At 45.3% G+C, this 25,535-nt stretch overlaps 1 protein-coding gene across 1 annotated transcript; it reads left to right on the top strand.

Annotated features, from left to right (window-relative positions):
- The first annotated feature begins 97 nt into the window (after positions 1–97).
- Positions 98–16,155, top strand: LOC120025218 (cysteine-rich secretory protein LCCL domain-containing 2-like). Its single transcript, XM_038969688.1, has 12 exons — positions 98–373; positions 4,306–4,424; positions 7,364–7,496; positions 9,407–9,522; positions 10,005–10,267; positions 10,389–10,516; positions 10,605–10,735; positions 10,863–10,906; positions 11,019–11,091; positions 11,479–11,554; positions 13,153–13,283; positions 14,326–16,155. The coding sequence occupies exons 1-12, from the start codon at positions 98–100 to the stop codon at positions 14,375–14,377; spliced, it is 1,542 nt and encodes a 513-aa protein (XP_038825616.1). The 3' UTR covers positions 14,378–16,155.
- Positions 16,156–25,535: the final 9,380 nt, after the last annotated feature.

Genomic DNA, 25,535 nt, shown 5'->3' with positions numbered 1-25,535 from the left:
CAGGACCAGAGCTCACACAAGGCTGCCCACTGTGGTCTGCCCAGCCTGCCCAGAGCCCTAGACACAGACGCCCAGAGACCCGTCCCAGAGACCGGAGATGACTGCTGCCATGCCCTGCTGGCTCTCCGCCCTCACCCTCACCCTAAACCTCCTGGTCCTCTCTGCCAGGGAAGGAGCTGCCCTCTTCCTGCCCGACTCCAATGAGCTGCGGCAACTACTGAGCCGGTACCAGGATGACCAGAACAGCACCGATAAAACAGCGGGTAGTAGGACCCGACGGGCCATCCAGTGGACAGACCGCGGGGAGATTCTACAACTGCACAACAAACTGAGGGGACAAGTCTACCCCACCGCATCCAACATGGAGTACATGGTGAGACATGCAATCCTGAAATGTACACTACCGTTCAAAAGTTTGGTCGTCACTTAGAAATGTCCTTGTTTTTGAAAGAAATGCATTTTTCTGTCCATTAAAATAACATCAAATTGATCAGAAATACAGTGTAGACATTGTTAATGTTATAAATGACTATTGTAGCTGGAAACAACAGATTTTTTATGGAATATCTACATACAGAGGCCCATCAGCAACCATCACTCCTGTGTTCCAATGGCACGTTGTGTTAGCTAATCCAAGTTTATAATTTTAAAATGCTAATTGATCATTAGAAAACCCTTTTGCAATTATGTTAGCACAGCTGAAAAATGTTGTTCTGATTAAAGAAGCAATAAAACTGGCCTTCTTTAGATTGTTGAGTATCTGGAGCATCAGCATTTGTGGGTTCGATTACAGGCTAAAAATGGTGAGTTGCAAAGAAAAAGCCATATCTCAGACTGGCCAATAAAAAGAAAAGATTAAGATGGGCAAAAGAATACAGACACTGGACAGAGGAACTCTGCCTAGAAGGCCAGCATCCTGGAGTCGCCTCTCCACTGTTGACGTTGAGACTGGTATTTTGCGGGATCTATTTAATGAAGCTGCCAGTTGAGGACTTGTGTGGTGTCTGTTTCTCAAACTAGACACTCTAATGTACTTGTCCTCTTGCTCAGTTGTGCACCAAGGCCTCCCACTCCTCTTTCTATTCTGATTAGAGCCAGTTTCTGCTGTTCTGTGAAGGGAGTAGTACACAGCGTTGTACGAGATCTTCAGTTTCTTGGCAATTTCTCGCATGGAATAGCCTTAATTTCTCAGAAGAAGAATAGACTGATGAGTTTCAGAAGAAAGTCCTTTGATTCTGGCCATTTTGAGCCTGTAATCGAACCCACAAATGCTGATGCTCCAGATACTCAACTAGTCTAAAGCAGGCCAGATTTATTGCTTCTTTAATCAGTTTTCAGCTGTGCTAATATAATTGCAAAAGGGTTTTCTAATGATCAATTATCCTTGATTAACTTGGATTAGCTAACACAACGTGCCATTGGAACACAGGAGTGATGGTTGTTGATAATGGGCCTCTTACGCCTATGTAGATATTCCATAAAAAATTGGTCGTTTCCACCTACAATAGTCATTTACAACATTAACAATGTCTACACTGTATTTCTGATCAATTCGATGTTATTTTAATCAACAAAAAATGTGCTTTTATAAAAAAAAAAAATACATTTCTAAGTGACCCCAAACTTTTGAACGGTAGTGTATGTACTGTAGCTTTAACTATCATCACCCTGACAGGTACACTGTCAACACACTGTAAAGAGGCTCACTATTCACACACTACTGTAGCGCAACAACCTCTATTACATGTAGAATACATGGTGAAAGTGACGGGTTGGGGGTTGTTTCACTAGCTGGAGGCACAGAAAGCTGATGAATAGCAGGTGTGTGGCAGGTAGCCTAGCGGTTCAAGCATTGGGCCAGAAAGCGAAAGGTTGCTAGTTCGAATCCCTGAGCCGACAAGGTGAAAAATCCCTAATTGTGTCAGGGTTGCCAGACCCTGCTGGTCGTGACCCCCCCCCCCCCCCCATTAGGCAAAAAACACATTTTCAGTTCACACATGTGAAATAGGACAAATATAAGCACCCACCAATGTATTATTATTAGATAGTACAGAGAGATGGAGGTAAACGCCAGCATCAGTCTCTGCTGCTCAGGAAATACCAGGGTCTTGTGTTTATGAGACAGCGATATAATGTAGGTGAGTGTTTATAGGCTCCACTTTCAGTGGGAGGGTTTTGATTTTACTACTGTTAGGTTCTGAACAAACAGAATAAAAAGTCATGGAGATCTAGAAAAAGCTCAAACCAAGTTTATTCACCCACTGGGTCATACAGCTGCAAAGACAAAGATAGGATTAAACAATAACAAATATTTATACCTTCCTACTAGGCACAGTCAACTCCTTGCACATCTAGACAGCCAATACATTATTTTTTTATATATTTTTTTCACCTTTATTTAGCCAGGTAGGCCAGTTGAGAACAAGTTCTCATTTACAACTGCGACCTGGCCAAAATAAAGCAAAGCAGTGCGACACAAACAACAACACAGAGTTACACATGGAATAAACAGCGTACAGTCAATAACACAATAGAGAGAGAAAAAAAAAGTCTATATACAATGTGTGCAAATGGCGTGAGGAGGTAAGGCAATAAATAGGCCATAGTAGGGAAGTAATTACAATTTAGCAACATCTCTGTTGCTAGTCTGGAACTTAATTGGTTCCTCTCACTGGTGTAGTCATGGCCCTGCCTGGTGCTAGAACCTTCATGGGTGTGGAAGTACAGTATATGTGTGTGTAATAGGACTGTTCTTTCTCACTTCATCTGACCTGACCTCGGGCCGACTTCCTCGCTCCTCCCTAATCCGCAACTGCCCTACCTTAACAGTGACTGAAACCAGACTGTTTGCCCTTTGCCTCCCTCCTTAGGTGCCATGATATTTAACAATACCATGTTTTGACAGAATGTAAACTTTCTGCACTCCCCCTTGTCTCACTCAGTAACTTTCCCTACGCCTAGGTTCTATCCACCCTACATTGATCGCCAACATATACATTCATTATACATGTAAAGTAATCAATAAGTTCTAGTATGGTAACATGAATAAGTATGTTTCAAGCTGGAACCCAACACTACAACAATCTTCTCTTCTGGAAAAGATGAGCTCATGGTAGTCAACTGCTGGCAGCCTGGAGAGGAGCTGGCTTACTGGGAGGATAATTACACTGACTCTACTTTACCTGCTGGGAGTCAGACACTGCAGAGAGGGGTGAAGACAGGGTAGGCCAGAGAGAACGAGGGAGGCCAGAGAGAACGAGGGAGGCCAGAGAGAACGAGGGAGGCCAGAGTGGCCAGTGGAGGAGAAACAGAGTGCTACATGAAGGAGGGATGGATAGAGTGGGAAGGGGACTGTGGAGAAGAGAGAGCACTGAATGTTATTGAGAGGGATAGTGTTTATGGAATGTGGTGACTGGGTAAGAAGGTGGACTGAGGTTAAGGTTAATATAGTTTAGATGGACAGACTCGGGGGGGTGGGGTTGTGGTTGATGTAGTTCAGATGTAGTACTGACAGTGTGGTGTCTTGTGACTGCGATGTGGTCTGGCAAGAGAGGAAGGGCCATGAAGTCTCCCTCTGCCCTGCTCTTCTGTTCTCTGCCAGGCTTGGTTCTGAGGACAGGACTGGGGGTATAGCCGAGCTGGCATAGTCATGGGCATGCATATGTATGTGTGTGTATCTGTATGTGTGGTGGTGGTGACCACCAATGGCCTGGAAATGTACTGAGGAGAGACACTGTGAGGCGCCACACTGTACCAGTCCTCTCCTCCCCCTCCTCCCCCATATCCTAGTGGTGAGAGTGGTGGCAGAGATGAGTTGCATCCCATCTTTCCACCCTCTTTTCCATGGGTAGAGAGAGAAACCCGCTCAGGAAATATGCCTAATTCAGCTGTGATTGCTGGGGATTTGTAGTGGAGCGGGGCCAGGCGCTGCTCCACTCACATTTCCTGGGCTAAAGCTAATGTTTTACTTGTATCCAGATCAATTTCAGCTCCCTGGGAAGAAAGAGGGCTAGCAGAGGCCTACTAAGGTAGCTAGTGGTTAGGTAGGTAGCTATGAGGAGACAGGAGTAGCATTATTATATGAAGGGGATCTAGCTGGTGGCCTGATATTAAAGCAGCTGGGGTAAGTCTAGCTGTGGTGATGGTCATGGATGAAGGTCGTTTTGATGGGTCTGTCTCACTGTTCACTGATCATATGTTGGAGTGTGTCACAGTGTGGACCCCTTTGCTGTCATTAATGTTACTGAAATGTGTGAGTTTTAGTGTTACAACTTTGTTCTAACAGTGTTATTTGTGTGTTTCCAGGTCTGGGATGATGAGCTGGAGAGGTCAGCCACTCACTGGGCAGAGGCATGCCAGTGGGAACATGGACCTAATGACCTGCTCATGTCCATCGGTCAGAACCTCGCTGTTCACTGGGGCAGGTAAGACAATATGACACACACACACACGCATGCATACACACATGTACACTTCACACGCACGCACACACACACACGCACGCACGCACGCACGCACGCACGCACGCACGCACGCACGCACGCACGCACGCACACACACACACACACACACACACACACACACACACACACACACACACACACACGCTTTGTGCTGTCTGCTACCGAGTCTATGTGAGTCTGTAGTGTGGCTGTTGTATGAGGATGTACACTGAGTGAACAAAACATTATGATGAACACCTGCTCTTTCCATGACAGACTGACCAGGTGAATCCAGGTGAAAACTATGATCCCTTGTTCATGTCACTTGTTAAACACTTCAATCAGTGTAGATGAAGGGGAGAAGACAAGTTAAAGAAGGATTTTTAAGCCTTGAGACAATTAAGACATAGATTGTGTATGTGTGCCATTCAGAGGGTGAATGAGCAAGACAAGATATTTAAGTGCCTTTGAACAGGCTATGGTAGTAGGAGCCAGGCCCACCGGTTTGTGTCAAGAACTGCATCACTGCTGTTTTTTTCATGCTCAACAGTTTCTCGTGTGTATCAAGAATGGTCCACCACCAAAAGAACATTCAGCCAACTTTTGGATGCCTACGGGAGTGCAGCTCCCGCTGATCCCAGTCCATACTCTTCTCTGTCTTGGCACCCCAATGTTGGAACCAGCTCCCCCTGAAGCTAGGACAGCGGAGTCCCTGCCCATCTCCCGAGAACATCTGAAACCCTACCTCTTCAAACAGTATATATATATATACTTTTTTGTTTTTATTGAGGAACACAAAGAAAGTACAAATAAAGTAAAATAACCACAGAAAAGATCTGTCAGTTACAGCGCACATCACACATTCATCAGATTAGTTGCATTGACATCATCTTTGAATTAGACAATTTTCAAGTACGAAACCCCTTTTCCCCAGTATTCCTGACCTCTCTCCTGTTGAGTTCTTAAAGCAAAGGTCATACATATGGTGTATTTCTTTAATAATATCTAACCATTGTGTCACGGTGGGAGGGTCTTTTTGCAGCCATTTCCTAGTGACAGCCTTTTTACTGGCTGCCAGTAGGACCTTCAAGAGGTACTTTTCTCTATTGTCTAAGTTATCAGGTATTTCACCCAAGTACAAAGAAATTCATGTTTGTTCTATGTCAAATCCCATTATTTTCCAATGTAAGATCTTATTTCTCCCCAGTAAGTTTTGATTGCGGGGCAAGTCCAAAAGATATGAGAGTGATCCACCCTCAATAGACAGCATTCTCTCCAACAAGGGTGTAGTGAGCCAGTCTGTTTTGATTTCAGTTGAGGTGTTATGAAGAAACGTATAACATTCTTCCAACAGAATTCTCTCCATGACCTTGAGTTGGTGGAGCTTTGTTGAGTCTCTAATATGTTCAACCATGTTTCATCAGTTATTTCAATGTTAAGTTCCTCCTCCCATTTCTGTTTAATATAGTTGTTGATTGTTTCTTTGAGGATTGAATACCCAAGTAAAGATTGGAAATAGCTGCTCGAGGGTCAATCACTTTTATCTCCCTTAAGAAATCGTGTCGAACTTGTAGGTATCTGTAAAAATCTTGTTTATCCAAGCCATGTTTTTTTACTTAAGTCCTGGAAGTTATCTAGGTCCCCATTCCTTATAATTGTACTGAATGATGTGATGCCATTCTGCGTCCATTGTTTAAATCTGCTGTCCTGAGTTGCAGGGATGAAGCTGGGGTCGTATGCGGGCCAACTCAGCATTTTGACCTCTGTCTAAATAATTGTGCTTAACTACCCTAAACCATGTCTTAAGAGAGAAATTAATCCACTGATTTTGTCTATTATATATTTCTATTACCATGTCCTTATTTCCCAAAACTGACTGTATGGGTATCTCTGTCAAAGTAGTCTCCATGTCTTTCCATTTGGATTCGTATTCTGAATTGCACCAACACACCAGAGGTCTCAATTGGGCTGACACAAAATAATATTTTAGGCTCTTCAAACAGTATCTTAAATAATCCTCCCCCCCCAAAAAATGTGACACCCCCCCACACACACTCCACCCCCCCTTCTAGCTCTGACTCTACTGATAACTACGTTATTGAAGAAAAATGTACTTTCTGTCCCTGTGATATGTGGTTGTCCCACCTAACTATCTTAAGATGGAAACATTAACTGTATGTTGCTCTGGAGAAGAGCGTCTGCTAAATTACTAAAATGAAAACATTTAAAATATGGACCAACATCCTTGTGAAATGATTTCGACACTTTGTAGAATTCATGCCCTGACAAATTGAGGCTGTTCTGAGGGCAAAAGGGTGCAACTCAATATTAGGAAGGTGTTCATAATGTTGGGTATACTCAGTGTATGTATTTGTGCTGTGTGTTTGTTAGTGTGTTCAGAGCATTGCAGCCTGACAGTGGGGCTCTTTGTGCATGACAGTGGAGGGCTCCCTCAGCAGGTGCCATTCCAGGAATCTGCTCGCTCGCGCTCTCACAGCCCCCTCTCCCTTTCTCTCTCTTCTGATGCCAACACCGGCCAGGGCTGTTTTTCTCCCTCTTCGCTGCCAGTTTGTAGTCTCAGCACTTTTCAGTACCGTAAAAAGAGATGTTTACAATAAAGGGCCATAATTGATTCGACAGGCTGTGGAGCCATGTTTAGTTTTTGTAATTTTTTCTCAGCATGGCTCGAGTTCCCCAGTGTTGGAGGGAAACAGACTGTGAGTGAGTCTGTGTGTCTGCTGGGTCAGAACCAGACTAATCAGTGGAGGCCTGAGGGGAGGCTGTCTGTCGTCCATCTCAAGCCCAGCCAAAGCACCTGGCAGCCCCCTCAGATATTCCTCATATGGCTCTGGTAGCTGGAGGTCCTCCTGTATGAGCGCTCTGTGCTGCTGAGGCTGATGCTGCTCCCTCTGTGTCTGCAGGTACCGCTCCCCAGCCTACCACGTCCAGGCCTGGAATGATGAGGTGAAGGACTACACCTACCCCTACCAACATGAGTGCAATCCCTGGTGTCCCGACCGCTGCTCAGGGCCCATGTGCACCCACTACACCCAGGTGAGCCTTGGCTGGGGGAGAAAGGGGGTGGGGGTTCTGAGTTTGGAGCTTTGAGTTCATGAGTACTTCCCTCAACAGTTCCTCCATGAACAGCAAACCACATTTGGATCAAATTCCATATTAAATTGTATTTTCTCAGGTTTCCTTTGAACTAATATAGATGATCTGTGTATGATCCTGTGCAGTGTTCAAGGTCATATGTTTCCTCTCTACCATCAGTATATAATGGACAGCACGTGACTTTTAAGGGTGATGCTGCTGCAGGTATTCAGGTCCTGTGTAAAAACAATGTGTTGCCTGCAGCCTCTTCAATGGGTGTCCATTAACTAAAAACAGGGGGGGGGGTGCCTTAAACAGTGTGTTTACCATAGGACCATATGGGGGCACAGTAGTGTAGTGACAGGGGAAGTTATTTACCACCTCAAGACCATGAAACCATCACAGCAGAAAGGGTGAAACAAAGGGGATGAAATAGGGATAAACCGAGAGGGGAAGAGAGGGACAAGAGGGGGATGAAGAGGGAGAATTGGCTTCCTCTCCTCATAGACTTTAATTTGTAGCTGGGATGGGTTTGTGAAAACAGCCTGACCCATCCTCCTGCATCTGCATACTTCACATGGGAAACCAGGTCACTAGCATCTGGAAACACTTCCCAGACACACCAATCATCTCTGTGTTTGACCTGGATTCCTTTGAAGATGCAATGCAGGAATGCGGGGAACAATGCCAAGTCTGAACACCCTCTCCTTGTTTCTGCCTTTCATTTTCTAGGAATACTAGCGTAGCGTAGCATAGTTGGGGTCCAATCCCTACCATAACACTGCAAAGCTAGGTTATGCTAGCCCCTCCGGGTCAGTATCCTCACAGTCTCTCTCTGGGATGACACAGAGCTTTACCACAGGCTCCAGCCCTCATCATCACATCTCTGTGTATGCTGTAGTGGTGTAGCAGTGCGGTGTCTATGCTGAGTCATTGTCTCTAAGTCAGTACTGCCTGTGGCCTCTCACTGGCCCAGGAAAGGGAAACACATTCCTGAAAGAGAGGGGGGGGGGGGGGGGGGGGGGGGAGTCAGAGAGAGAGAAAGAGAGAGAAGAATTAGGGGTACAGGGGGAAAGAGTGGTATTGGAGTCACGTAACAAGCTCTTAGTAGTAGGACTGCCCTGGTGTCAAATCCATAGGTGCTGCCTGTAGCTTTACATTTAAGTAGTAAGACAAACTCATTGAATTACTATTTTTCACTTTTGTATTTGACATTTGATTCTTGATTGATACTGTTATTGTACTGCATTGTTGAGGAGAGTTAGCAAGCAAGCATTTCACTGTAACATGTGCACGTGACCAATAAACTTTGATTTGATTTGATTTAACAACCTCTCCATATTGACAGAGGAAGTGGGTCTGTCCAGAGTTGTCTTTGTTCGGTCCGAGCCACTGCCAGTATCATTTACTTACATTATTAAACTGGATCATGAGAATGATCATAGAACGTCGCAGGAAACAAACTGTGGTCACACTCGACGTCTATCACAGGGGCCCCATCAATCTGCCTCCAACACCCCAGCATGGGAGCCACTTCCTGTGGCAGGAATGAGGGATCTATGAGGGGCGAGAGAGATGAGTGAGAAAAAAGAAAGAGAGAGGTCTACAGTGACATGGTGCTTCCTACCGATGTGTCTGTGAAGCTTTTCTCAGATCTCCATAGCCACCCATGACAGGCCCCTTCAAAGGCTGCAGAGCTGCAGGGCACCAAATCAAATAGTTTTAGCTAGTACAGTTGTCTGCACTTTTATGTGGAGCTGAGGAACTGTATCGGTGGAGATGGATGTGTGGTCATAGAAAGAACAACGAGTCAGCAATGCGAATGTCCTTTTATAATAACAATGTTAATGGAAGTGTTGTCTTCTCTGCAGCTGGTCTGGGCCACCACTAGTCGTGTGGGGTGTGCAGTGCACGTGTGTCCCAGGATGAATGTGTGGGGGGAGATCTGGGAGAACGCTGTTTACCTCGTCTGTAACTACTCCCCCAAGTAAGACCAACTCACTAACGTTACTCTCATTTCCCCACTCATTCACACATCACGTCTCCAGTGTTCTATTTTACATACTTCTTACCACCACATGGGGTGTTTACCTAATACCAAACGCTTTTGAGGGCACATGTCAGGGTATGAATTTGTCTGTCTAATGTTACAGTTAAAGTGTCTGTCTAAGAAGTATTTCATGACACATTGAGGCCATGCTGAAATTCCAGCAGAAGTTCAAATACAAAAATAATAAAGGAAGGGGAAAGAGAAACAGGTCCTAAGCAAACTGTTCCAGACAGACCTCGTTTCATTTCCAGAGGGAGAGCAGGAGTGTTTTCATTATCCAGCTGGACTCAGGGTTTTAAGAGTGTGTGATAATGTGCAAAGAACACGTGAATAATTACTAGGCCATGTGCCGTGACGGCTGAGTGCTGATTAGTTTCCAGTCAGTCATCCTGACCACTGTGCTCCTTCCTCCTCCCCAGGGGAAACTGGATCGGAGAGGCCCCTTACCAACATGGGCGCTCATGCTCACAGTGCCCTCCTAGCTACGGAGGAAGCTGCAGGGACAACCTCTGCTTCAAGGGAGACTCTCAGCGTTCTGAGACTGAGGATATGAACGAGGTGGAGAAAGCTCAGATTCCCATGTCACCCCGCACCACCACCAAGCCTCTCCCCAGACCCAAACCCAAGCCTGCTGCTCCCAACAAGCCCTCTGCTCCCAAGGCTCCCACCACCACTTTCCTGGGTGAGTTTGACTAGTGGGAATCGTGTTTAGGGGCTTTCAGAGTTGACTATTTCTATGTATTGTTTGGGAAGGAATGCCACTGAGATCCCTTATTGACCAGTAATTCATTTGTCTTCCACAGCTCAAAACATCAAGTGTGAGACCAAAATGCGTGACAAGTGCAAGGGAGCAACCTGCAACAGATTCACCTGCCCTGCTAACTGCCAGAACAAGAAAGGGAAAGTGTGGGGGACGCTCTTCTATGATGTGGTGAGTCTCACACTGAAGTCCAACATTTCACACTATACATTTTGTATGCCTGAATGTGTTTCTATGGATTATTTTTCTATTTTTCTAGCAATCAAGTATCTGTCGTGCTGCTATGCACTATGGCATCATCAATAACAATGGTGGTCTGGTGGACACTACAAGGAAAGACAAGTTGCCATTCTTTGTCAAGGCAACAAAGAACGGCATTGAGTCATTCAGGTAGATATTTCTGGTAGTCTTTATTTTCTGTCGTCATTCTGCCTGCTATGCTCATTCATGTTTTGTGAAATGAATGATTTCCTGAAATGTAATGGTCTTCTAATGCCTGGCTTTGATCTCTTCACAGTAAATACAAAGCCGGCAATGCATTTGTGGTGGCCAAAGTGGAAAGTAAGTCAAACTTTTTCCAGAATAAGTGGAGCATGCACACCCTTGTTTTTAGCTTCTTCACCTGATGACTTTTGCAGCTGTTGATGGCGTATGTCTCCTCTCTGTGCCACAGGACAATCAGTGGACTGCTATGCAACAGTGGCGGAGATCTGCCCCTTCAAGAAGCCCTACTCCAACTGCCCAAGGTGCCTAGCTCCTCTCCCCCCACCATGTTTCACACGCACAGCAAGAAGTGATGACTTGTGAATTAAGGGCTTTGCTTTGTAAGCAAAATCTAATTAGAGTCAGAGTCCTGCTCTGGGCCAAATGCTTTAAACCTCCATTACAAAACCACTGGAATCTCCTAAACATGCAGACTCTGCTAGAAGGAAGCGTCAGTCTTTCCTTTGTTCTACAGAAGTTCTACGGAAAATGTGTCAGGGTTATTCATGACATGACATACATTACATTTAGCTAAATGGCAAATTCTTGCAGAAATCCTGCATTTCTCATTGTTGCATCATAAACCATGGGTCTGCCCATTCAATTGTATTTGTCAATAATAATGCATTCTCAATGTGTGTCTCCCTCAGAGTGTTCTGTCCGGCCAACTGCAAGAACGAGCCATCCTACTGGGCTCCGGTGGTTGGGAACAGCTTCTACACAGATGTAAGTGCTGGACCTAGTCACTGGGTATTCCAGAATGGCCTCACCATGCCTGTCCTATCCTCCTGACCATGCTGAAAGGCTGAGAGGTCATACTGACAGAGGACAAAAAGTTCATCCCCACTGGGCCTGCCAGACAGATACACCTCAGTGTGTCTGCACCCCAGAGAACTGTATCTGACTGGAACACTGACCTGATTTATGTTGGACTGCAGATGAGTGCGGTCTAGCCCCGTTGAGCACTTAAGAGACTGTGGCCTGAGGCGACCACGAGCAACTTCTGAATAGCAGTGTGAACACAGTCGGAATGGGAGCACTGGTGATGCAGGCCTGGTAATGGTCGCCAGTAATGTCTCTCCCAGTGCTGGGTTCGACCACACACAGCTGCTCAGCCCTGACTGGCGGATTAACTGACTCATAACTGGCCCAGAGATTGCATGCCTGAGGCCTGAGGTCTGAGGCATGGGACTGTGTCAGGAGAGGGCTTTAGGACCAGTCTCAGAGAGGGAGGAGCAGTGGGACTCACTATCACCTCCATTATTGTCACTTCACCTCAGTTCCTGCCAGATCACCTCTTTCACTTCCTAATGACCTGAGGGCAAATCTCAAATGATACACTATACTCCATACAGAGCGCTACCTTTGACCAGAGACACATACAGCTCTAGTGACAAGGAGTGCACTATATAGACAATAATATGCCATTGGAGACACGCCATATGTCGTTCTAAAATCACCTCTGTCCTAAGTTGCAAGTTGCATGCGTAAACTAATGTGAGACTGCAGTGGATGAAAGGAGTGAAACAAATAATGATGCTCCCCTGGGAACCATTTTGGACCTACATTGATCAAGTTACATGAAGTTGATGTTTTAAGTGTTGTTGCCTCGAATGAACTTGTTGACTCTTGTTTTTCCCCAACATTATTTCACTTAGATGTTGTCCAACTGGACACATCAGTTTCCCAGAGATCTCAAACAGGGCCTAATGACTGTATTTTGTCAGGGCAGAGCCTGATTCTAACACTTACACACTCACAGCGCCAACACTGAGCAAAACACAGCAGAAGGAGAAGAACAGGCCTATATTGACATGACAGAAGTCCCTAGACACCAGTCCGGTTCACCAGACACCAGGGAATGTGGCCTGTGTTGGGCTAGACTAGTGTGATGGAGTATGATGAATGAGCTTCCAGGTTCGTGATAAGGACCCAGGGTCTGACACGCTGGAGCCAGACTCAGTGCTTCGGACTGGGGGACAGGAGGCACCATGCCCTGCCTCAGAACCATGTGTGGAGTGTACAGCTCTCTGCTGCTGTCTGTCATCTGTAATCCAGAGTGGGGCAGCAGTTTACATCCTGATAATGATGTGCCTGGCTTCAGCCTTGCTATTGTCATGCATGTGTACATGTACAGGATTTGTACATATTGAATGCTCTGGAAACTAATACATTGACTGTATTTGGTGTGGCTCTGTGCACTGTATGTGCCTGTACTGTACCCAATACAAGAAGCATTACTGATATAGTGAAATGGAATAATAAGCCATGATTGTGTATCTGATATCATGAACCCTCTCTTCTGACCCCCCCCCCCCCCTCAGCGCTCCAGTATCTGCCGAGCAGCCACCCATGCCGGGGTGATCCAAGCCGGTGGGGGCTACGTGGACGTCCTGGCCCTGGATAAGAAGAAGAGTTACGTTGGCGTCCTGAAGAACGGCATCCAGTCAGAGAGGTGGGTGCCTGCTCTACCCTCCTCTTCCCCTGTAAAATACCCTTCCCTGCCCTCTCCCTACCCTTCCCTCACACGCCCCTCCCCTGTCAGACAGAGGTCTAGGGCTCAAGCACGGAAGCCATTGGCGCCAAGTCCATGTTTGGCACACAGGGGTGCAAGAGTAATGGTGTGGTTTGGTGTGCGGACGGCCCACACATGAACTCTTTGCTTATTTTACCCGGATATTCAATGGAGTGTGTAAAATGCTGCATGGCCAAAATCAGCTGAGCTAGAGTACAGTGAAATCTAATGCTGAAATCAAGGGCCCCCTCACTGGGAGCCTCACCTTAACCTTAGTGTGAGTGAGGACATGGGCTGTCAGTGACAGGGAACAGTATGGTATTACAACCATGGCTATCAACAGTCAGCCCCTGGTGTGATAGAGACTGATCCAGAGGTTGACTTCTGTCCAAGTGAGGACCCAGCTGTTAGGAAGTGGGGCGTACATGTAGCTGGTTGGGTGGACGGTTCTTTAATAAGGAGGAAATAATCACAGCCTATTCATTTACCCGGGGATGGAAAAGCTGTCGGCGGCTGACTCAGTGCTTTCCTATGCAGGTAATTGCAGCCAATCTGATGCCAATGGGACGGGCATCATCCTGGCATTACTGAGATTGGCAGGCCTTCGAGGCCTCTCTACTACTGAATTAATAACAATGCCATCAGGCCCAGCACAATAGTGGTTGTTGGAAAGATCAGTCACTATAACAGCATGGTTAACAATGAGCCAGTGTTTGAGTCATGTTTCCAGATACGACCACTCTGATTACGCTACTCTTACTGTAGGATGTCATGAGCAACAGGCTGCCTTGAATTGGAGCCAAAAATACATTTGGTCCACAAAACAACTGACTGACTTGACAGCAATATGGTTTATATTATTTGAGTTTTTCTTAGATTTATGTCACTTTATCTTAGTAATGAGTTGAAAGGACACTGGTTAACTGTTTGAGTTCATGAATGAATGCTCAATGTAACCATCTCTCTCACTTCTCTTTTGCAGTAAGAGCAATCCAGAGGGTGGCTCGTTCCGTGTTTTTGCTGTGAGGGAGTGAGTCTCCTCCATCTCAGGGCCTCCCACTCATTGGTTCAGGGACTAACAGGGTCCCCAATCTGCTCTTACTGCAATCTGGGGGCAGGAAGTGCCCATAGGTTTGATGCCATGGCAACTCCTCCCATCTGTCTCTGTCCCCCACTCTGGGAGGAAGCAGAACTTTCCATTGGACCAACAGACACTTCTCCCTCTTAGCTAATAAACAGTATCTGACTGCTCGAAGTCGGTGGCTAACATCACAAAGAACCCTTCTGTCTTCTCCTACCCTTCTCACCTTTAAGCTGCATATTATTTTTGTAAGATACACAAGCAGTAAATGCAAAATGATGTGTAACATCAAAGACCAATAGAACAGCTGGTGCTGGATCTCTGCGTCTTGACATGTAGTTAGGTTTCAAATCAAATATGTCATATTTGTTTATATTTTATGTTCTTAATACAAAATTGAATCATTGGTCTCCATACACAGGAATGTATATTGATCACTGTATTTAATCATTCTGTACAGATTTCATTACTTAATTTTTTTCTTCTTAAATGGGTGTATTTTGACAGTTTTATATGTGTTCATAATGTATTTTGTAGCTTGTCTCCGCTTTCCTAACACATTAATGCTTTCATCGTGGTCTTTACCTTTGGCGGATAGGCCATGGTGCTTGAGTTAGGAGAGGATCTGTGTTTGGCATGCTGGACGAGCTCACAGTGGACAGACAGGCAGACAGAGACAGACAGACTTAGGGGTTGCGTAGGAAGGGAAGGGGAATGAGGAGGAGGGGAAGGCATACATCCAAGGAAAAGAAACCTTTCCTGAATACAGCTTGCACTTGTTCCAGTGTCAATAATGTTCAGACGATCTGGTAAAGGTACAAAAACATTGTAGCAATATTCTGTCCACTGTGAGCTCAGGAAGGCAATGGGAGCTTGTGTGGGCAGGGCTTTCAAAATGGTGGCATATCTGGCTTCTCTGAGGACATTCACAGATGAACGATGTTCTTGTTTGAAAAATGATTCTGTATTTATAATAGCTCACTGCTTTATTCCCCCTTTCCTCTCTTGATGCCATGTGTTTTGATTGAATAAGAGAAATAATGTACGATAGGTTGAATTTGTCCCCACTTAAGACAGTTGAATGTTGTAGGTTTTGTAGAAAGAGGGTCTTATACAGTCCAGTGTAAGAAAGGTGTGCCAAGTGTTCCTATCAGCAGGCTTAGCTTCAGTTAGGATTCATGACTAGGTAATGATTTGTAAAATACACAAGAGGATGCAGAATATGGATCTGTTTAAACCACTCATACCCAGTGATGTAATAAATAGTTACTTATCCAGAAGGAAGGCACACAGAGGCAGAGGCAGGCTTCAGTTGGAGAATATCCTCTTAACTGCTGAGGATTTGTCGTGAGAGGAGAGTAAATCTATGTAAGTTGATGCTGGAGGTTTTGGGTCTCCTAAAGAAGGACATTAGGTATCCTCTATCTATCCCTAGGCTAGACTGAACAGCAGTGCAGCCATTCTCTTTTTGTTTTAGTTTTCATCTTTCTACTTTTTTTTAGGCTACCTCAGTCTTGTTGCTGCGCTAGGTTTATAGTACATTGGAAATCTTAAGGGAAATGTTAATGGTTTGTACAGCTTTGGAAATGGAGTGTAAATACTTTGATTTGTCTTTTCTGAACTGTTCTCTATGCTGTAAAGGTATCTTTCTAAATATATGTGGTGTGTTATTTTGTTTGTTTGTCTAGTTTGTATGGTGTTTATAGGCAATGGATGGGTTTTGTATTTTTTTGGCACAATTTGAAAATAATTAAAGTTTGAAATAGTTAGAATTTCAGTTTCTTTAAGTTTCTTCTGTACATTGGATATAGTAGGATACAATACATACATTTTCCTAGGTAGTAGGAACATGTTCCTATAGCAATTTAGCATAAATACTTATTTCTCAACAATCCAAATACAACAACACATCTTAAGCCAGGTCACATGACTGGAGCAGTCAGGTGACATGACAGGCATGCTGAGTAGTGATGATCATTCCTGCTCTTTTCAGTGAGCGGGCTTGGCTCAGGTCACCAAAAAGAGACAGCTCTTTTGCATCCCAAACGGCGCTTAACATTTGGGGGGGGGGGGATTTTTTCAAGTCAAACAGTTTGCGATAGTTTGAATATGATTGGTGTTAAAACAATTCTAATTAAATTATTAAATGAAATCATACTCTACCTTAACCACAATGTATTTAAAAATGCATGTGTTTGTTCTGAAAAAAATGCTATTAAACATTTGCATTTAAAGTATAACTTTTTAATGTATATAAACAAAGTGCATATAAATCTAACCATTCAAAACTAATACAATCTGACCAGCATAATATAATATTGCACCATATCAAAGAAAGATAAATAACAATGTGCAAAACTGCAGCATCCCAGTTAAAACATTAAACTGGTCCCTCTTTTCTCTCTCTTATTTATTGCCATGTTATAACCAGCAGCACACAGCAATGCTGACCATATTTTGCCTTTATGAGAGATTTGCATTCAGAAATGCAAGCTGCCTCACTTTCGAGGGGCTGATGCGGTTTCTTCTCTCAGTAATTATTTGTCCCGTTTTCGAGAAGACCCTCTCAGAAGGAACGGATGTGGCCACTATGCAGAGTCTCCCTGTCATGACTTTAGTAAGCCGTGGGTAGACAGAGGCCTTGTTCTTCCACCAGCTCAGAGGATCTGTAGATATTTGGAGGAGGGGCTCCTCCAAATAGGATCGGACCTCCATTATGGCATCTGCTGAGGGATTCCTTCGTTGTGCATCCCCAGTTGCTCTCTCGTCAAACAGCATCCAAACAGCAGACGTTTGTGGCACTACTGCTGGTGCTTCTGCTCCATCTGATCCCTATTCTTCCTGTTGCTCTGGTGCCTGAGCCAGCTGACTGCTGGGGCTGTTCCTTCCTGCTGCTGAGGTTATTCTTTGAAGAGCCTCATCAATCGCTCTGGCATCACTGAAGGCTAACTTCTTAAACCTGGGGTCAAGTGCAGCGGTTTCTGATAGCACGTGATTATATTCCATTCTGTGGAACTTTCTGTCCCTTGATGAACATAGGGTGTCCATCAACTCTGTCACATGTCCTGTGGTTACATTTTGCTTCTCTCTGACGGCTGGCTGTGATTCGCTGCAGACCCTTACACAGGAGTATCATTTTTGAGGCTGTCACATAGCTGAAAAGAGAGAACAGTAACTTATTAGTTCAGGTTCATGTTTTGTCTACTGATACTACATTATCATCTACTGCTCATATACATATATAATACTGGATTAAATAATGATGAAGTAATAACTGCTTACTGTACCTCTCCACTGATCTCCACAGTGACCTGCAACCTTGTAGTGCAGTCTTGTTTAGGCCTCAGCTCAGGCATCCCCATCTGGCGTTGTGTAGACTTTAGTTTTTCAGCACCTACTGTGCTCTTGTGGAAGTATTCCAAGGGTGCTTTCACTTTGTCCTCAGTGGGTTTCATCACCTTCAGAGCATCTCTTACAATCAGGTTGATTGTGTGGGCAAGATATGGATGATGGGTCCATTTAAAACTGTTCATGGCTTTGGTTATGTTAGCTGCATTGTCGCTTGCTATTCTCTGGCCACTCTCAGCAGTTCCTCTGCCAAGTTCTCTGAGGTGTCTGTTGCTGAATTCAAAGCAGTCCAGAAGACAGCTAGACATCGAAAAATCTTTAAAGAAGTGACATGTAGCCGACATGTAAGAAGTGGTTACCCTTGATGTCCAGCAGTCAGTGGTAAGGCAAACTGCAGTAGCTTTTTGGACTCTTTCCCGCACTGAAGCCTGTGTGCTCTCGTACAGTTGTGGAATAAGGGATTTTGAAAGGGGTTTCCTGCTTGGAATTGTGTACATTGGATTTAGACTATTGCTATAATTTATAAAACCTCTGTCCTCCACGATCGAACATGGCTGGAAATTGGTGGCAATAATTTTAGCCAATGCAATATCAATTTGGCCTTGTTTTGCTACAGACATAGACTTTGGCATAAACTGGTCCATAGAAGTGCATTGCTGTGGGTCGCGGAGTAGGCCTACTTGACTGAGTGGATACATCTCCACGTGTGGAGGTGCTGGCTCCACCACTATCACTAGCAGGCCCGCTAGTTTCTCAAAGCTCCGCTACAGCTAGCTTCACAGTTGGGTGCACAGTTCGCATATGCCGGTCTAGGTTGTGCGTAGAACTGGCTTGATATGAGATTTTGTTTTGGCGAATTCTACACTGTACTCTAACATTGTCTACATTATTAAAATGCATCCAAATGCTACTGTGCTTCCGACTCATTGTCCAGCTGTTGTTTTCACAGCTGTCCTTCCTCTCTCTCATCGGCTGCTAAGTGTGTGACTGTGAGTGAGTTGGCTTGAGCCTCCCTCACGCATCTTTGGTTCATTGGTTGACACTGCGTGTCTGATTGACAGGAACAACAGGTGAGGCTGTTAGTCTGAGCAGAAGGTCAGAACGAATGTGTGCGCTTGAGCATTTAGGCCTATATTATCTTATACATTTTTTCGTTCTTTGAATTAGTTAATTCTATTCATTTAAATCTTTTGATTATTCATATCTTCATTTTTTAAATATAAATAAATTTGGCTCTTCTGATATGTGAGCCGGCTCCCAACGTTCACCTACAAGAGCCGGCTCTTAGAGCCGATTCGTTCGTGAACGACCCATCACTAATGCTGAGGTCCACAGCAGGAATGAATGGAATAGAGACCTAGGCCACCCAGGCTAGGCCCATTATCTTTGGAACAACTTCACTGACCACAGACACGATCTGAACTGGCCTTGGTCTGCCTCTGGTGGGTACAGACATGCAGGAATGGGGTGGAACAGATTCCCACTCAGTTCAAACAAATACTTAACCTTAGGAAACACAGAGATGTTATGCTGACACCGTACTCCTGTAGATCTGAGTTAGCACAGTACAGAGATGGTAGGCTGATACTGTAGTCCTGTAGATCTGAGTTAGCACAGTACAGAGATGGTCTGCTGATACTGTAGTCCTGTAGATTTGAGTTAGCACAGTACAGAGTGTAGGCTGATACTGTAGTCCTGTAGATCTGAGTTAGCACAGTACAGAGATGGTATGCTAATACTGTAGCCCTGTAGATCTGAGTTAGCACAGTACAGAGATGGTATGCTGATACTGTAGTCCTGTAGATTTGAGTTAGCACAGTACAGAGATGGTATGCTAATACTGTAGTCCTGTAGATCTGAGTTAGCACAGTACAGAGATGGTATGCTAATACTGTAGTCCTGTAGATTTGAGTTAGCACAGTACAGAGATGCTATGCTAATACTGTAGCTCTGTAGATTTGAGTTAGCACAGTGCAGAGCTGGTATGCTAATACTGTAGTCCTGTAGATTTGAGTTAGCACAGTACAGAGATGGTCTGCTGATACTGTAGATCTGAGTTAGCACAGTACAGAGATGGTATGCTAATACTGTAGTCCTGTAGATTTGAGTTAGCACAGTACAGAGCTGGTATGCTAATATTGTAGTCCTGTAGATTTGAGTTAGCACAGTACAGAGTGTAGGCTGATACTGTAGTCCTGTAGATCTGAGTTAGCACAGTACAGAGATGGTCTGCTGATACTGTAGTCCTGTAGATCTGAGTTAGCACAGTACAGAGATGGTCTGCTGATACTGTAGCCCTGTAGATCTGAGTTAGCACAGTACAGAGATGGTATGCTGATACTGTAGCCCTGTAGATCTGAGTTAGCACAGTACAGAGATGGTATGCTGATACTGTAGCCCTGTAGATCTGAGTTAGCACAGTACAGAGATGGTATGCTGATACTGTAGCCCTGTAGATCTGAGTTAGCACAGTACAGAGATGGTCTGCTGATACTGTAGTCCTGTAGATCTGAGTTAGCACAGTACAGAGATGGTATGCTGATACTGTAGTCCTGTTGATCTGAGTTAGCACAGTAATGACACACGTATGCTACTCAATAGATGTAAAATAATCATGTTAGACACCATCAGGGTTTCTTGTTCTTTGTACTTTGCAGCTTTCCACATTGAGAACAGACAAATGGAGACGCATTGGAAATAAGGGCTTATGAACCATTGGAAGAATGACTAAGTTTGAGATACTCTCTTTAAGCAGTGGTACGTTCTGATTCTGTCATTTAGAAAGACGTACAGTAGTAAGGACATGTGGTGTTACTTCAGCACACAAACCCAGGCTGGGCCTTTGCTATTGACCTGATGTTGAGAGTAGAGAGCCATCTGAATAACACCCCAGTCTAACACTGGCAAGAGGCTGTGTTTAATCACTGGGCCTGGCATAATGAGAGAGAGAGATAGAGAGAGAGCGAGAGAGCGAGAGAGGAGGAAAAAGAGAGGGAGATCAGCAAGGGGTGAGTCCTGGCTGAAGCTAGGAGCTAGGAGCTAGACGCTAGAAGCTAGGTCTGCTGATTAACAGCTGTTATAGGCCAGCCTGATGACTGTTTAACTCTCAGTGATGATGAAGATGGAGTGTCGCTCTCCACTCAACCTTTAACGACCCTCAAAGTGCAGAAAGAGAGGACCAAGTGTTACGCTGTTTTGTTCCAGTTTTCTCTTTCGACGCTCTTGGCACGCACCACATCTGTTTGAATGTCATACAAATACACGTTTTTTATTTCCTCCCTGCTATGTTGAAGCTGAGGCTCTGAACGGCTGTTTGTGTGTCTGTTATCTCCAGAACACTGTATCTTGGCATAACAACTCCAACAGGCTCACCCATCCAGCAGCCAGCTGCTCCTCTCTATCTCCCTGCTTCTGCTTAAGATTAGCTTGCCGTGTGCTGCAGACTGTTAAGTTGGGTTACTGTAGTAGTCCAGGTGTGTGTCCTTGTTGTTGAGCTGAAGACTGTTTGTCCCAGGGCTGCACTGGAACATGGACAGGGCAGTGCTGGGGAATCCAGTACACATCAGGTCCACTCACGCTGTGGGAAGCAGCAGTGGATGGAAAAACAAATAGGCCTCACTTGTCTTGTAACCCAGCCACTAATGCACAACAAACAGCAGGGCCTTCAGCGGAGAACATGCAGCCTCAGCCCTTATCCTGCCCCACTGCAGCAGCAGCAGGAGCAACACACTGTATCAACCAGCTGCTGTCCATAAGCAGCCTGGAGAAGAGCCCTGTCTCCTCTGCTGGGGATATCCAATGTTCTACACACTGACCTCAGTGTGTGTGTGTTGGAGGGGATCTTAAAAGCAAGGTATCTGGCGGAAGTCCCTATAGCTAGGACTTTGCACTCCTTACAATCATTTACAGTATGCTAGTGAGCAGCTGAATTTAACCTCCAGTGACTTTTGGTTGAAGATCTCTCTGCTGTTATTGGGTGCCATTATCAACCACAATGTCAAAGACTACTGTCAGACTACGGTCAGACTAGGGTCAAACTACGGTCAGACAACGGTCAAAGACTGTAATTCAGAGTGACTTTGTGCTTGCCTTGTTTCCACCTGAAATTTGAGCGAAATGAAAGAGGACATGTTGAACAAATTACATTAAACAACTCCTTAACCCTTTAATTTACACAGCAGATCCTCCTAAAACTGTGGTCTCTAAGTCAAGGCCTGGCAGCTCCATTTCCTTTCCATCCTTCTGATGTGCTGGACATTTCCTGCATCTCACCCTCACACATCGTTTAATCAACATCTGTGTGGGGGCTGGAAGTAATTTCTGAGGAAGGCAGTACAGTAATTACTGTAGTGAAGTCCTTTGGGGGAAGTGGCCATAGCTGTGCGTCCTGGAGGAAGCGCCGCAGGGCTTCCAGGATATGCTGCATGGCTGTTATCAACCTCCGGTTTGTTGGCTTGATTTAATGAGGCTTCACAGGCCAGGACTGCTGACCTACAGTACTAACATGGATCCCCTTTCTGGGGGCCTTGTACACCTCTGTAACATTCCACTGGACAGTGTGCTGTGTCCTGTATCCACCACTCTCCATGCTGCTTGTCCAACAGTCTACAGTTCATGATGAAAAACACTGTCCACTCTACTCAAACAGAGAGATGATCAACATGGTCATGTTCATAGTCGACAGTACCAGAGTTGGGGAAACCACTTGGACACTGTGACCTACAGCTATTAGCGTCTGTGTCCAAGGTAATAAATTTATCTGTCATTTATCGGCTGCTGACCCTTGTCTGGTATACACTGTATGTTGGAAATATTCCTGCAGACCTCAAGGCTGCTCAAGATAAACACAGCATTAATGAGATGTACAGGTTGTGGACAGCATCGATGTAAATGCATTAGAGGAAAATATCCTAATACATCATACAGTATTTCCCCAGGCCATGTGAGAGAAGATCCACCTGGGTTCTCCGGCTGTGGAGCCATGGATGTTGAGTTATTGCTGTATTTGCATCTGTTAGGGAGTTGTTGTTCAAACTAGGTTAACATAGCACACATGCCCTGGACTCACTGCGGGCGGACCAGGATGTTAAGAAGACTGCACCAAAACAAAAAGAGGACTCCAGATTTAAACTAATATGACAGACTAGGTAAATTGAGTGGGGTTTTCCATCCGGTGGGATTGATAGTGATGCAGCATGTGGTCTGAAGGGAGACACATGGGTTAGTGGTGTGGGAGGATGTAGGATAAAGGACTGGATTTTGATCCAAATGGAGGTATGTGTAAAGGTGGCTGATACTGCTGTGATGTTAGGGAGGATGCTTGCATGGCCTCATTGGCCTGCTGCTTAGCAACACTATGGGGTGATGTTTCTGAATTTCTAATACATCAATATTAAAAATCAATGTGCATCGTTCAGCATAGGTGTTTATGGATTGGCTAATGGTATTTATTCATTATAACTCCCAAAAAGGCAACAGGAGAGGAACTGCAAGAGGGAGGATAAAGATCAGGAAAGGGATCAGGGAAAGGACCCATTTGACAAGTGTTTGAGGTGTGATCAGATTGTTGGAGGAGGATGGTGCATCCCTGCCTTATCTACACAGTATCCCCTGGCAGCATATCAGAAGTCACTGAAAGAGGGTCCTGGGCTGAGGACATGAAGCTAGGGTTAGGGTTATGGCTAGGGTTAGGGCTGAGCTTGGGTGAGGACACAAAACTATGGTTAGGGTTAGGGTTGAGCCGGGCTGAGGACATGAAGCTAGGGTTAGGGTTATGGCTAGCGTTAGGGTTATGGCTAGGGTTAGGGCTGAGCTTGGGTGAGGACACAAAACTATGGTTAGGGTTAGGGTTGAGCCGGGCTGAGGACATGAAGCTAGGGTTAGGGTTATGGCTAGTGTTAGGGTTATGGCTAGGGTTAGGGCTGAGCTTGGGTGAGGACATGAAGCTATGGTTAGGGTTAGGGTTGAGCCGGGCTGAGGACATGAAGCTAGGGTTAGGGTTATGGCTAGTGTTAGGGCTGAGCTTGGGTGAGGACATGAAGCTATGGTTAGGGTTAGGGTTGAGCCGGGCTGAGGACATGAAGCTATGGTTAGGGTTGTGGCAATGGTTAGGGTTGAGCTGGGGTGTGGACATGAAGCTAGGGTTAGGGTTGGGGTTGAGCCGGGGTGTGGACATGAAGCTAGGGTTAGGGTTAGGGTTGAGCCGGGGTGTGGACATGAAGCTAGGGTTAGGGTTGGGGTTGAGCCTGGGTGTGGACATGAAGCTAGGGTTAGGGTTGGGGTTGAACCGGGGTGTGGACATGAAGCTAGGGTTAGGGTTGGGGTTGAGCCGGGGTGTGGACATGAAGCTAGGGTTAGGGTTAGGGTTGAGCCGGGGTGTGGACATGAAGCTAGGGTTAGGGTTGGGGTTGAGCCGGGGTGTGGACATGAAGCTAGGGTTAGGGTTAGGGTTGAGCCGGGGTGTGGACATGAAGCTAGGGTTAGGGTTGGGGTTGAGCCGGGGTGTGGACATGAAGCTAGGGTTAGGGTTAGGGTTGAGCCGGGGTGTGGACATGAAGCTAGGGTTAGGGTTGGGGTTGAGCCGGGGTGTGGACATGAAGCTAGGGTTAGGGTTGGGGTTGAGCTGGGGTGTGGACATGAAGCTCGGGTTAGGGTTGGGGTTGAGCTGGGGTGTGGACATGAAGCTAGGGTTAGGGTTGGGGTTGAGCTGGGGTGTGGACATGAAGCTCGGGTTAGGGTTGGGGTTGAGCTGGGGTGTGGACATGAAGCTAGGGTTAGGGTTAGGGTTGAGCCGGGGTGTGGACATGAAGCTAGGGTTAGGGTTGGGGTTGAGCTGGGGTGTGGACATGAAGCTAGGGTTAGGGTTGGGGTTGAGCTGGGGTGTGGACATGAAGCTAGGGTTAGGGTTGGGGTTGAGCTGGGGTGTGGACATGAAGCTAGGGTTAGGGTTGGGGTTGAGCCGGGGTGTGGACATGAAGCTAGGGTTAGGGTTGGAGTTGAGCCGGGGTGTGGACATGAAGCTAGGGTTAGGGTTGGGGTTGAGCCGGGGTGTGGACATGAAGCTAGGGTTAGGGTTGGGGTTGAGCCGGGGTGTGGACATGAAGCTAGGGTTAGGGTTGGGGTTCAGGACTCATTCATGGAAACCACTTCTCTACAGGTTTACATAATCAAATCAAACATGGGATCCTGTGAATGTTAAAATCAGTTAATAGTAACTAAATGTAATCGAAAATGTAATCTACTTAATCCCCAAAAGCAATTATTTATAATGTGAGGGTCATAAACAATGACTAGTAATACTGCATACTCCAAGAAAGGTTAACATCTCAACTTGCTGCTAAAAATTGTTATAAATTGCTGAGGTGTAGTCACTTTTGAGAACACAAGCTCAAGTACACAGTACATATTATACAAATATGAAATATTTGACATTATGTATTTCCTATTCAACAAAACTGTATGAATAAGACTTATATATTTTTTATTCAACTCGGCAAGTCAGTTAAGAACAAATTCTTATTTTCAATGACGGCCTAGGAACAGTGGGTGCACTGCCTTGTTCAGGGGTAGAACGACAGTGTTTTACGTTGTCAGCTCCGGGAAGTCCAACGCTCTAACCACTATGTCTCGTTCTAAACATAATATAATCAAATTATAAAATGACAAATTATAAGATTTCGCCTTTCCTATAACTGCAAAATACATGTTTGTATGTTTAGTGTTAGATAAAATGTCCATATTTTCTAAAGCTCTCTTGATCAAAA

This window comes from Salvelinus namaycush, chromosome 30 (genome assembly GCF_016432855.1).
Source record: "Salvelinus namaycush isolate Seneca chromosome 30, SaNama_1.0, whole genome shotgun sequence".
Classification (NCBI taxonomy): Eukaryota; Metazoa; Chordata; class Actinopteri; order Salmoniformes; family Salmonidae; genus Salvelinus; species Salvelinus namaycush.
The sequence above is the reverse complement of the archived record's forward strand: the minus strand, read 5'-3'. Positions and strand labels throughout refer to the sequence as shown.